This window comes from Ambystoma mexicanum, chromosome 9, assembly GCF_040938575.1.
Source record: "Ambystoma mexicanum isolate Mex_15411 chromosome 9, UKY_AmexF1_1, whole genome shotgun sequence".
NCBI lineage: Eukaryota > Metazoa > Chordata > Amphibia > Caudata > Ambystomatidae > Ambystoma > Ambystoma mexicanum.
Window position 1 is genome coordinate 157,170,905 of NC_090931.1, and position 14,950 is coordinate 157,185,854.

A 14,950-nucleotide genomic window follows, 5' to 3' on the forward strand; every position below is an offset into this window, starting at 1 on the left:
CATTCTTTCACTGGGTCATCTCAGGCAAGCTTGTTTCCTCCCAGATTTACGAATACAGATACATCTGAAACACAAGAAGCAGACGCCTTTGTTGGACCATCTTGTAGGTATACAACAATCAGAACAGAAACTATTAATTGAAGCTACTGTGCTCAGGAGTGCAGTTGAAAGGGGGCTGTAGATCTGCTTTGGCAATACATTTTGAATGCTACATACTGCCTGGTCTGCTCACGAGTCGGACCCAAAGCACCTTGACCCCATTGGGGACGTTAGTGTATGATGCTGCCAGCGGCTGGCATCAGTGTTCAGTCACTCCATGGCATGGGTCTGCAGCCATTGGCTCTCTAGAAGTTTGGACTACAATTGCCATGATGTCTTGCTATTGACTGTGTTGGCTAAGGATGATGGGCAATGTAGTCCAAAAAACATCTAGCAGTTATAGGGGACATCTGGTCATTTTTGCATTCACACAATCAGTTGTGCAGAAGAATAAAGACCCACTACCCGGCCACAGAGAACACTTGCTTCTTAATCTTTTCCTTAAGAATCCTTGGACCCTGGTAACAGGTTTGTTTGTTTAATTTTGTTTGACCCAAGGCAGTGCACTACTAGAAGACACCACCAGTGGATGTGTCTGCATCCCAGAGCAACATACATTAGATTTACCAGGCCGGTTGGCCAGAGTGCCCTGTCTCCTTTGTTAAGCCGGCCTGGAAATTCCTAAAATTTCACAGCAGTTTGGGAGCCAGATCAAATAGGACTCAATAACGGAAATAGACCCAGTGCAAGGAAAAACCAAGTTATACTGACATTGAAATAAAGCAGGGACATCATACAAGCATACAAATCTTGACCGTCTCGACATGCTTATCAAAAACAACAGATGTTATAGTCATATGTCATAAATTACATCATATTATAATCTTAGTTACCAAAACCTGTGTGGTACAGGGATTGGATAATAGTAGTGACTACATGTACATTAAGGGTTAGAGTTCAAATTGGGTTACACTTGTCTGATGGTTCCTTTTGAGATCACGTCTTAATCAATAACAGCAAAAAGACACCACCTCTACAATAAAGTATTGTTTGGCATAATACGAACTGGGTGGCTCATCATCAGGGTTTTTCATTTGTTGGGTTCATACTAACCAACCTTGGACAACTGACAGGTCGTCAAGACATGAGCCAGATAGGAGAAGGGTGAGAACAGTCTGTGGACTGCTTTCCTTTCAATTAAAGAAGATACCATCCCTCATTTCTAGGAGGCTGTGAGCTATGGTGATTCCCTTTGTATTTGGCCTTGTGCTGTGTCTTCTGTCTGGGGATACATGTAGCGTTTAAGGCAGGTGTCTTATCTGTGTTCACTACTAATGAATGGACGTGTTCTTCAATTTTGAATCACTTGTAATAGGACCATGTTTGGAATAATTTCACCCTGCATTGATTAGGATTTTAGCAAATATTGGTCTGAGTGTTATGGTTTCTTTTAACACTGGGAACATTTTTGAGCTATTCCCCATGGAGTCTTTGGACTAATAATTCTCCTGCACCTGGTTTACAAGGACAGGCTTTTCTCTTATAAAACTTTAATTAACTGGGAGTGTCCTTTTTGCGTCTTCGGAATTGCTATATCGTGCTTTCACTGCAAAGTTCTGAGCCTCCCTTAATTCGCGGTAACAATGGCTGTGGTTGTCAGCTCCTGTCTGAGCTATGCATGGATCTTTTTTTTCTTATTTCAGCATTTTTAGGTTTTGTGAAGCCTTGAGGCCTTTCGTAGAAGCGTGTGTTGACTTGCATTTTGGAAAATATGGCTGCCTGTTGAGTTTCTATATTAGTGAGCTATATTTTGGTGTTGTTCATATTTCATTTAGCTTAAAAATTGATTATGTTAGTATTATTCATGTCTTGTGGATGCTATGGTAATATTTTTCATGTGTAAATGCATGTATTTCCTAGTGTTCACGTTCTTCATGTTGAGTGTGCATTTGCTTTGTATCTAATGTATGCACATGTATTGTTATATCTTTGGTTTGGTTTATTTGTGCGATCTTCAGCTTAAATTGTGCCCCTCTCCTGTTGTACCTGCCTGGGATAAGGGCTGTATGATTGTTTTAGCGAGTAGCATTTTTCACCTGTGCAATATTGAACAGGGGAGGGGCAGAAGCTATGGATGACGTATTCATCTGCCCCTCAACACTGTGCTTCCTTTTACTTGGGTAAGAGGCCTGCAGAGGGTGGTAGGGTCTTGATTATTGTACCCTTCAGGATGTTCTCTACACAAGGTCTGTAATTGAAGGTTCAACCACCAAGCATGTCCCCTGGCTCCATTAATCCTTGGTGAACAACCAGCAGCAACCTTTGTAAGTTATCTGATTATAGGATTATCCTGGAGTCACTTCAATGCCAAGAAGAGCAAATCTCAAAAGAAAGGGGACAAGGATGAGCACAGGGTTAAATAAGGCCAAACCACTCAGCCATTTCACAATGTGTCAAAATAAAAAAATATATATATCTTGACATTTTTCTTCTGCTGGCTTTAGTGGTTTCCTATACCTTCCAGATAATCTCTTTGAATCCGACTCTGCAGTAAATGTAACCACGAAATTGCTTGGAATTATCGCTGATGGCTGACGGCTGTAAGGTTACGAATAAATGCATCTTGACCCCTGGCAATTGCTCTGGGCAACTGTCCAGGCCATTGGTTTGCAACCTGCAATGCCATTGCAAAAGCGGAAAGACCATATGGAAATTAGGCTTGGTCCGACCCTAATAGAGGCAATGCAGCCTGAAATGCTATGTCACGTCCCTTCTGCACAAGACTCCGGGCCACCCCAGATATGGTTCAGCCTTATAGGGAGTCATCAGTGAGGTGTAGCTTTCTGCTGAAGGCACAGCAGTCTCAGGACCCACGTCTACCTATACACCTCCCTCTCAGGGTGACAAATGCCACACTGAGGGTTGATGGTTGGAAGGGTATGAATGAATCTTGAAATCTGATGGCTGATGGCTGACTCTGGGTCTGTGTTGGAATGACTCGCATTTTAACCGTGACTTACTTTGTTAGACCATGTTCCCTATTCATCACCAGGAAAATGTAATTTCAACCATCTAGCCTTATCTATTGGACTCAGGTTGGGTTCCAATGGCGCACACAATGTAAGTGTTTTAATTTGACATCCCTCTCTGGTGGTGCCAGGAGCTGGACGAGCTTTACACGTGGTGGTGTCAGCGGGAGTTTGGCAGGAAGGCTGATATGGAGCTAAACTCTACACACAGCTGGATTTTACATATATGTACCCCAGGATTGGAGAGGTGTTGGGAACATAGAGCTGGACAACTGGCACAGTTACACTATGACCCAGAACAATGTACTTTGTGCAGCACCTGAAACCACATGAATGTGCAGCACAAGGACCAAATGCAGGCACAGCAAGGGAATGGAGATGTGTGACCACCCTGCACCCTTCTCTATGCGGCATAAGCGCTCTTTATGAGCAAGCCGCGTAAAATAAGTGGTGGAGTCTGGGCCTTATTACAATGGTGTCTGCTGGAGATTATAAACATATGTGGCAGTTTTGCACAAACCTTGCACTGATTCAGGGCAAACTGGAACTAGGGCAAAACTGCCTAATGCAAAAAAAAATATGTTTTCAATGCATTTGTGTCCTAGGGAAATGTTTTACGTAGTCCTTTTTTTTCTATTGCAAAGATGCATTGAAATAAAATGTTTTGCACCAGGGTAATAGATGCCCTAATGCTAATTGCACTTGCACTAGTGTAACATTTCTGTAATAGACCCTTGGATTACCCAAACTCTCCAGCCGGCTAGTAAGGAATACTCGTGTACATGGAAGCCCCGCACCTTCTATGCCTGATATCATTGGAGCATCACAGTGGCCCCAAGTGTCTAATCTAGCGACTGTGGAGCTGTCTTCATTCTCTTTCATTCCCATCTAAACAAGGGTGAAAGCAGGAGAGACAGTCATAGACACTGGGAGAGAGCGAGACAGCAAGAGGCACCCAGAGAAAGACAGAGAAATAGGGACACTGAGAGCTATAGAGAGACAGAGGCAGGGAGAAACCCAGCCACCCACCAATCCACAGGGCATCTCATGTCTATGCTTAAGAGAGGCTTGCTGTTCGGCTGCCCTGGAGCTCTGCCACTAGTCAAATCCCCTGTACCCTGCCAGGACACCTATGCTCGTTAAAGGCTAATTTAAATGGGTGCAATGCCCGCTGGTGTTTGTAGGGAAGCGGATGCAATGTACTTGTAGAGCTGTGCGCAGTGGTCGAAGTGAGCCGGAACGTTCGGGAGCAGTGTCCCATTACTTTTATTTTTTACTGTTAACAGCTCCACTGCTCTCTGAAACCATTTTCACCATTCCGGAACTGTTCTTTGTGAAGTTAAAGCACACTTCTGCAATTTACCAGCTAAACTGTAATCTATTTCAGCTCAACTGGCTTTCAACCAGGATTACTGCAACCCTTGAAAAATGTGTTGCACGGTGCTCCTGTCCTTCCTACTCTGTCCACCGCTGGAGTCACAGTTCCACTACTTTTTTCATACACTTCTATCACTGGCTGGGGAACGTCTGTGAGTCCATTGAGGCGCCCCTCTGCGATCCCGCTACAGCCGTGCTCTGACATTGTGTGGGTAGAAGGCAGCCCATTACACCACTTCCTAGTGAAGGAGTATTTTTCTTTTACAAATGAGTGGGAATCAGAATCCAAAAAGCAACATGGTCCCGCATCCCTACACAATGGGAGTCATTCACACCACTAGCCCCACCCACACCCTTAACCATGTGCTCTGATCATGGCCAATCAGGATCAGATAATGTTGGGGCCGTGTCACAGGCCAGATGTCGGGGTAATATTGCCTATTTCTGGGTACAGTTGATGTTAGCCTGTCCTCATGTGGGGCTTGAGTGTATGGCTCTAAGTAGCCCCCGCACTGACATGGCTCTTGGACACACAGGATGTTCCCGGTGGGATTCAATACGTGGTTCCTTTTCTTTTCATTCTATTTCCCTTTGATTGCATTGCGACGTTAATCAAGGAACAGCCCAAAGAATGAGTGTATTTCATCCCAAAGACTCTACACATTCAAGATTCGGGAGGATCGAAGATGCAGAACCCTATGGGTATAAAGCTGTGTCCCAGCAGAAGGTTGGCCCTGATTTTGGAAGGGGGAAACCAATTCAAACAGGAGAGATAAATATGCCAGAGGGAGGGTACTGGCTTCCACAGGAGACCAGGGTTGGGTTAGCAATGTCATCTTCCTGTGCCACCCTCTGTACCCGCACTACTAGAACCCAGAGAGGTTGCCTTTTGGCAGTGCTGAAGACTATGTCTAGTTGATTCCTGGTCTCCAATACAAGGATGGAATTGTTAGGTTCTCTTCATTGATTGGCTTAAGGGTTGTCTCTGGCCATCTCAAGGATATCCCTCCTGACTCTAAGTGAGTCCCTCGGCAGCCATTCTGACATGGAAACTTGGATTGCAAAGGATGCAAGAAGCAAAGGATGCAAGAAGGAAACGTTTGTGTAGTGTCCTGATTAGGGAATGGCAGACAAGACACAGGCAACACCCAGGAGCCAGCAGATACAAAGGTAAGTGAGATGTATTCCAGTTCGAGGGTAACAGGCTAGAGGAATGGAGAGAACATAGCTAATGACATCCTTCCAGTCATATCTCCCAACCTGAATGCCCAACTGGAACCTGTGAAAACTTGAGGGAACCCAACATTCCACCACTAGCGACATTCCATGGCTTGCATTGCGATATGCAATGCAAGCCCCGCACTACACATCCCCCTTCCTTATAAAAATGTAGGAAGAGGTCAAAACACACACACACGCACATGCACGACAGGATCCCATGCACAGCAACCACAACCACCTTCCAGTAGCAATACCACATTCGCAACGCTAAGAGCGTATTCCGAAGTCGCGTAACTAACATTCCAAACCTTCAGAAACACTGCCACCCACCCCCACACTACAGTTTGCAAGATAACTCAGCGAATTGAGAGTTCACGTCTGTGACCTGTGTGCCGCCACATGGGCACGGGTTAGAAATCCTGACAGCAATGCCACTCCCTTTCACCCTTCTGCCATTTACACAACGTGTACCATGGTGTTCTGTAACACTAATGATACACGTTATTTGCAGTGTATTGTAAAGGGACGAGTCGTGCAACACATTCTTCTTCATAGTGATGCATTGGCCACGACCAGCTTTAAATAGTGACCTCTTAACTAAACATCCATGCAAAAAGAGCTGACATGTGTAGGATTCTTTGACTCCAGCCCAGAGTACATGTGTTTTCTCAGTAAGGGATCGCACCCTGCCCAGACTTTGGTATTCTTTTTGTAATTGATATAGCACAACCACGGCTTAAAAATAAAACTATAAAACACTTCAGTGTAAAAAGATCTATCCATTATTTATTAATGTTTTTTTTTTGGTCACACTCTTCCGTTGCACCAATTCACAGAGGTTTTGGTGAATTATTCACAAAGAGAATCTCACATCCCACGCGCTGGTGGTCTTTAAATGTCTGCACTCGATGGTGGCAAATGCTGCCTTGATTAGAAAGGCTGTGCTTGAACCATGGTCGGGTACACTGGGTTCTGGGTTCTTCATGTCTTCTTGTTTATAACAACAGTTTACGTCACAAATGCGACTTATAGGTTTTCTGTCAAAATAGCCTTTCCCGCAATGTGGCTCTTCCCTGCCCCCCCATTCCCCCTCACTCCCCCCTGACCCCTCCGCCCCCCTCACCCTTCTCGCCTCCTATCTGCCTCTGCTCTGTTGGGCAAGAAATGTATGCATGCAGCGCCTTACAGAGCACCGACGTTAAGTACATAAATCATACATCTCTGGTCGGATATATATATATATATATATATATATATATATATATATATTTGTTTTCGTTTTGTGCCACTCACATGAGTTGTTTGTTGCACCAATATGACACCACCTGGCCATCCCAGGTTGGCATGGCCACCTCAATCATGGAATTGCCGGATAATTTACAACTACACCCAGGGTCCTAAAATGCAACCCCTACCAAATCACAGGGGTAGACGTGCCAATGTTGTATTAAAAAAAATCACAGACGGGGTATAACCAGAATGTAAGTCCGAAAATGTTAGAGGCCAACCATCGCAACTTAAGAAAGATTCTGTATTCTTGCCAACTGAGGGATGGCTCATTCCAATGAGAACGGAGGGCATTGACTGCCGGAACCGGTATTGGCCTCATCATGGACTAGGGGTTGAGGGTTAAGAAGAACCCAAAAGGGATGTCTAACCAAATGATGTCGCTCCAGCAATATTGAACTGCCCTCCAAGTTTGCTGGGTGTTTACATGGCCATCTTGAAAGCAATTGAGACTCAGCAGAGTTCAGCTCTGGGCTTTGGAATGGGAAGGAGAGGAGGGCGGGAATTGGGTCGAAAGCCAATGTCCAGGCCCCGGTTACATCACTGCTACTGCTAATGCATTTTCCCAAAACTTCCACCCAGAGTCCAACATGCCAAGGAATCAGTGAAATAACACGAAATCACTATCATTGCAACTAGGACCGAATCCTGAGCTGTGAAACCATGTCATTGCAATCCTGTATAGTCCTTTCAATATGGCCGATACGTAATGCAATTCACACCGGGATGCATGCTTTGTTTCCACCCTTTGCCAGAATTACACGACCAATCAGAAGGCGGCCGTGGACCACAGCTTCAAGGACGTCATACGTCAGCTGCAGCAGCAGAGGGATGAGGTGATGGGTGGCCTGGACCAGAAGGAGCGGGAGGCCATGGACAACATTGAGCACATTGTGAACGAGCTGGAGGGCAAGAGGGAGCAGCTACAAATGCGGCAACACGATGGGGCAAAGCTGCTGCTCACCACCGATGCTGTGCAGTTCCTGCAGGTACTGCAGGGCGGGTCCCCGACATGCTCCAGTCTGGAGGGCAGGGATCCGGGAATGGATCAGCACGCACCCTGGGCTGGCACGGGAAGTAATGGGGAGGGCTACCAAGGCCCAACTCAAGTGGGTCCGGAGGTGGATGGGGGATTCATGATATAGCTGAGGGTGTGAATGGATGAGTTTGCGGTGGGTGTGATGGTGGTAGGGGGGCTAGTCGGAGGTTTTGCTGAAAGTAGTGATGTGAGCTGGACAGTTTATAGTCATTCCATCGACAGCCAAAGCATCTTATGCCATACCACCTAAAAAAAGCATTGAAAGAAAAAGCATCTAATGCACTTGTTTTCATTTTCTTTAATGGGGGGTCCCCCCAATCCCCTTTTTTTTAACCATTAAAACCCATTTTTATTAAACTAAACCCTTTAAAATCTAAAAAAATGCATTAGATGCTTTTTTTTCTGATGCTTATTTTTAGATGGTATGGCTGTCGATGCTTTGGTTGTCGATGCAATGACCGGATACCAGCTGGACTGATTGAAGATACGCAGGCACTTGAGATGTGGATGTCTTGCTAGTGTTTAAGATTTAGAAGAAGAGGGGGCAGTTGCCCATCCTATGCAGTCATTAATATAAAACATCTGCAAATTGGTGAGAGTATTGGTGGTGTAAGTTATGTGAGACACAGCTGTGCGTTTTTGGAAATAGGAAAAGGAACATCTGCCTGAGCTCTCTGGGTGAAGTGGATAAGAGAACAACTGCTAATATCTCACACATTGCGCTTCTGTTATGCTTGGTAATATGATGCAGCTCCATTAATGCCTGTGCATCAGTGTGCATTAGATGTAGTTCTGGTAATTGACACGTGTAATGCCTACAGCAGTTCTGCGTCTAATCCAGTAATCCATTTATTGTGCAAGTTCATCGGACACATGTTTCGCCCTTTCTGATAGTCATGACCCATGGTCCCGTTAGACCATGAATGGAGCACCAGCCCACATCTAATGCAGCGAAATGCATATGCTTTAATGATTAACCCCTTAACTGCTGGGCTATTATGCAAGTCTATGCAAATAGGATGAGCGTACTCGTCCTCAGCACTCATATTACCAAACAGTAACACGAACACAATGTTATGTTTTGAAGCGTTCATACTCTGCCAATTTCTACCATAGTAGCCTTAGGGTGGCGATGCCTTGTCTGAGAAATGTCTGCATTGTTCTGGACATAGGCAATCGTGCGAGATATGTCAGGTATTAGAACGCGTCACTTATCCAGTGTAGCCTGTAAACTGCTGATGAGTAGAGGTTTCCCCGGGTAGCTTCGAATGCATCCAGATTGCGAAGAGGTTCTGCCAACCTTATAAAAGGCACTTCTACTGAATGCTCTTTCTTCCATGTAACTGACCCGCTCAGTCTCTTACAGAAGTACGAGGTTGAGATTCGAAACGCGCCTCCGATCCCACCTCTTCCCACCTACAGCGTGATGCTGGACGGAGAGAAGCTGACCCAATCCATGGCCTGCCTAAGGGATGACCTGGTAGCCGTCTGCAGGAAACACGTGGAGAAGGTCGCCAAAAACGAGCTCAGCAGGAACCTCGTTGAGAAGAACAATGGTATGAGATGCTGGTCAAGGTCCTCCTAGCACAACATCTGGGTTCAGATTATAAAAGGGCTTCGGGTCCAAGGCCAGAAACCCCTCCCAGGTCCAGGTACACACAGTTGAGCATCATAAATTACCCTCCCCAATCGAAAATCCCATTCTGCCCTCACTGCTCCCGATTCCACGTCTACTCATAGAAAGCTCAGATTTCCACAATGCACCCGTCATGGCGTCCTACTCCGAACCCCTAAAATGTCTGTGCATTGAAGTCACATTGCATGTGTTGAGCATACATGGGTCGATGGATTTCGTCTCACTTTTTTTCTAGGTGGCCCATCTGTTTTTTGTTGCTTGTTGTCCCTTTTTAGAGTTGAACTTCAACTGCATGGAGACCTGCCACCCCTCACAGCCTCTCACTACAGAGCCATTCTGTGCCAACAATGGTACTTTAGTGCATCGTTGCTTCCTTCTATCCTGTTGCCAGTTCGATTTGTTTCAAACAAGCTTCTAGTACTTTTGCTTATTTTCTTTGACATTCCCTGGTGCTGTAATAATGGCACAGAGCAGGCACAGGAAAAATGGTTTGCGTTGATTGTGTGCCGTGTACCAATTGGGTGAGTGGGTATCCATAAGTGCTTTATTTGCTGGCTACCCTCCAGTGCTCTAAAGTATCTACCCCGTAGAGGGCCACACTCATCCCGATTCAGAGCCACACTGTTACCGCACCTGGTTCATAACCACTCTTTGCTCCTTTTTCAATTAGGACTCACAATTATTAGTTAGAGGCACAAAGATTGATTAAAACTGAACTGACCAGGAGTAGTTCAATGTACTATCCACTTACTCCTGGAAGAGAAGAGTAGGTCTGAGCTGCTACTGGTAACTTGTGTATCAAATACCCCCTCTTCAGGGTAACTCAGAGTTACTCCTGGTAGCTGCTTCTTTGTGATCCTGCCCCACTAACTCACACCCCCTCATCTTCAACGGAACCACACTTGTCAACCACCTGGCAGAGAAAATAACTACGGGTCTCCATACCATAGCCCTTGCATCTGAAAACCACTTTACGTTTGTTCCAGAACCACAGAACACATGTCACAGCTCGGCAATCACACCGTGCACCCCAGTTTGAAACCAGATTGGGTGCACTCACACCAAAACCCCACTATAGGAGACCCAGATACAGAAACCCACTGATCGCCCGTGCCTCACAGAAACCACGTTGCATGGGTCACTTGCCAAGAATGACACTACCTCTTCCCTGTTCCAGAACCACACTATTTGTGTTGCCCGCAACAAAGGCACGTGACATTTTGGCAATTTATGAAAAACGTCATGTTTTCCATTTTGCCCCTTTTTTATAGAATGGGCACCTTATGCTCTAACTTAAAATATATATTCATACTCCTCTCCCCCACCCCTTCCATCCCTCCAAACTTTCAAGCGGGACCGGAGCTTTGAGGTCCTGTCTGCTGCAGCCCCGCCCTGGTCGCAATAGAAATGGAAAAAGGGACACAGTCCCTTTTCCCTATGGTGGTGGCCATCTTTTTTTCATTTATTATTATTTTTCTTTTCCCCTCGGGAGATTGGCTGCGCATGAAGCACGAATCTCCCAAGGGGAAAATAAGAAAGCTATTTTCACCCTGGCGGAACCGCAGGCTGCGCTCGAGCCTACCATGGTTCTGGCTAGTGGTCCGTTACCAGCCATGTCCCCCCGCCCCCTGCTGGGGCCTGAAAGCCACAGTGAATCATGAAAAAGCAGGGAACCCAATGAGGGCACAATCCATTTGCTCCATTCCTGATCTTGTAGGTGATCAAAGAAGTGCAAGAGAACTGTGCTCCATTTTCTGCCGGGAGTATAACAGAATGAATGCAAAGCCACAAGAAACATAACCACACCAACATGCTTACCTGACGATCTTCATGGTCAATTTTTCTATTTTGTATTTATCTGACAAGAAACTGTACATGAACAAGTATCGGTGATTGGGAAGTCACATTAGTAACAATGCAGATACATTAACCAGGAGTGTTAAGGAGGTGTCTTTTTAGCTATATAACAGTATGGAGTGTGCCCATATAAATGAAGATTATCATACATGACATGTGCACATATATAGATAAAAGATGGAGGTATGGGGGATTAGGGGAAGGGGTACCGACTGCTGTTCATGGGGATCGTAGATAAACCATGGATCTCAAAGTACAGCTGTGGGGGAAACACTGATAACCCTGGATCATTTAGGTCAGGGATGTGCAACCTTTGGCTCTCCATATGTTTTGGACTATAACTCCCATCATCCCTAATCAGCAAAGTCAATATCAAGATATCATGGGTTGTAGGCCGAAACATCTGGAGAGCCAAAGGTGCAGACTCCTGGTCTACGATCGAGGATATTAATGATAAGCAAATGATCTGGCTAATTTCTATAGGCAATTTTTTATTGGACAGAGAGTAAGCTCTCAGCCTGGAGATGGTAACACACCAGACGCAAGAGGTGCTGAGGGCAGCATGGCTGCTAATGTGTTCCTGCAGTGCAATGGCGCATGAATGTGGGCGTGTGTTGCTCTTCTAGATGTGTTGGGTTTAGTGTGACATTCCAGTGCACTACTACTAACCATGACGTGCGCTGTCCCTTCTATTCCACAGCCGATAACCGATACATGATGAAAGATTACAATGCAGGGTGGAGCCAGCCGGAACCCTACAATCGGTTCACCTCGCTCCTGGCTGGATCAGGTATGGTACCCCTTGTGTCGCCATCGTAACCTGCTCTTCTCAATGTCCCTTCTCTGTGTTGATAAAGAGGTGACGCCGGTAGCAATATCCATGCAACTTGGGACATGATTGACCGAAGCTGTCAATGCTTTGAAACCACCACGGGCTCATTTTTAAACACGCACAGATTGTATTGTAAACTATGATCCATACATGTTCTGTCTAGAGATGGGAGGTGGAGCATAAGCCCTGCCCCCGCCTCCACCATTCTGCCCCTCTGAAGACAATGCAGTATGAAGCCTGAAATTCACATTCATGTCTCGCGGTTTTTGCAGCTGCAAAACCAGGCAGAATTCATTCATATAAATGTCGCCCGCCATGCAAAGACTCATTAATGTCATGCGCTATGCACAGACTCTTAAACGTAACCCGTCATGCAGAGACTCATAACTGGCATGCGCCATGCACAGATTCATAAATGTCACCCACCATGCAAAGACTCATACATGTCATGCCCTATGCACAGACTCTTAAATGTCACCCGCCATGCACAGACTCATAAATGTCATGCTCTATGCACAGATTCATAAATGACATGCTCTATGCACAGATTCATAAATGACATGCGCCATGCACAGATTCATAAATGTCGCCCACCATGCAAAGACACATACATGTCATGCCCTATGCACAGACTCTTAAATGTCACCCGCCATGCACAGACTCATAAATGTCATGCGCTATGCACAGACTCATAAATGTCATGCTCTATGCACAGATTTATAAATGACATGCGCCATGCACAGATTCATAAATGACATGCGCCATGCACAGAAGTTGCATGGATGGCACTTATAATTGTATATGTTATTGAGTGTAAAGCAGCACAGAAAGCTAGGGCAAGCCGGATGTCTCCGCTGGATTTGCATCTGGACACAAGAACAATACAAACGTCACAGAGAAGACCTCTTGTACACGAATGCAAACTTAAGAAGTCCTTTCATGGAATTATTATTAAGCCCATGGGGATCATTATTGACCTCCTCTCAACCAATCAGAATGTTCACAGTGCAGTCAATAACTACTGGCATTGACTGCATTCTGAACACACTGGCCCTCATTACGACCCTGGCGGAAATCGCGGTGCAAAATGCACCTTGGAGCACGGCGGAAAGCTGCCGATAGCGCCATGGGGGTTGGCGGATTTTCCGCCCCATTCCGACCATGGCGGGGCGGTAAATCCCCAATCCCCATTTTACCCTTCCCCATTCCCATTTTTGCCCCATAGGGTATAATGGGAGTGGGGAAGGCGTTAATTACGCCACCGTAAAGTACGGTGGCGTAATTAACAACAAGGTCCCGTAGCGCCATGGATTTCTCCGCCCGGAAAAACCAGGCGGAGAAAGGCTCCATGGCGCTATGGGAACTCGTAGTAGGGCGGACGGGTCCGCCACGAATACCGCTGGCGTAAACCCACTCCGCCAGGGTCGTAATGAGGGCCACTGTCTTAAAAACCAAACATGGAAACAACAGTGCGATTTCCAGGCAAGATTTTTTTCACGACCCCAATTTCATTCACTAGTTTGTCTATTTACTTTACTCACTATTAAAGTACCGTTTTTACGTCACCATGCAAATTCCCAAACATGCCTTACTATTACCTCTGTGTGCTAATAGCCCTATACACCTCAGGGTGGTCAATGTGGCTTGGGTTAATGACCCACCAGCGGTCTGTGAGGCTTTATTATTTTGTAATGGGCCCCATGGTTTTTCTCGCGTTATGATACACCTGTGCTGAAAGGAACTCGAGTATTTTCGCTAATTCCTGCTATTTTCTGAGCCCCCCCCGCCCCTTGCAGCATTGCTCAGTCACCCGAGATTCCTGCTGTGGTGGGTGCTTGAGCAGCTTTGCATGTGATGCGATGTGTGTGGTGTACATTCCGCTACCAGTGGCCGCTCGCACCACCAGTGGCCATGAGGGCCCGATTACTCTGCTCAGAATGGCAGCATGTGTGGACTGTGATGAGCCGCAGGCACGGTTATGGCCCCTGCTTAGATGCAAGAGGTGGAGATGGTTTACCTTCGTCGTCCAGTGATTTTGCCAACCCACCACTGTGTGCCACATCCAGCGGATCTTATTGGGCTGACATGGGTATCACACCCCCACACCAGGTGGCATCCATGTGTCCTTCTGTACAGATTCAAAGGCCTGATTCATGGACATGTTTTATAAAGGCGCAATCCCATAGGAAAACCTTCCATGAATCAGGCCCTCAGTGTTTTGTTACACAGACTCCCACAACAGTCCAAGGCTGTGGTTGGACCTCACCTGTCTTTACTTTTAGGCGGTCCTTACTTGCCCAGTTCCTGCCAGGCCATAGAGTAGGTGAACTAGCAGTGACAGTCTGACTCGTTTTTGGCCCAGCCTTTGGCTAAAGTGCCAACATACACACATGCCCCCAATGACCACATTGCAGGCAATCATGGTGCTAGCAGACTAGTTTCCTATCAGTGGACACTCCTGCGCATGCAATTCGAACCTCCAAGTTTAGCTTTAGTAAATATTTACTATGTGTGCAAGTTTAGTATGGAGACATGGAGCACTCAGTACATGAAAATACATGAAAAAGAAAAACAAACATGTCTTCCGGGAAAGGCTTGCACACATGATCAGCAGATTATTCGCCCATGTGTTG

The 14,950-nt window shown here is 46.0% G+C and overlaps 1 protein-coding gene across 4 annotated transcripts in view; it reads left to right on the forward strand.

Moving 5' to 3' along the window:
• TRIM29 (tripartite motif containing 29) overlaps positions 1 to 14,950 on the forward strand; it is a 60,225-nt gene that overhangs the window by 16,743 nt on the left and 28,532 nt on the right. For all 4 annotated transcript variants that reach the window (XM_069614346.1, XM_069614347.1, XM_069614348.1 and 1 more), the window contains exons 3-5: positions 7,709 to 7,942; positions 9,359 to 9,548; positions 12,186 to 12,275. In XM_069614346.1, the coding sequence (XP_069470447.1) occupies positions 7,709 to 7,942; positions 9,359 to 9,548; positions 12,186 to 12,275 (514 nt within the window). The remainder of the gene's footprint in view (positions 1 to 7,708; positions 7,943 to 9,358; positions 9,549 to 12,185; positions 12,276 to 14,950) is intronic.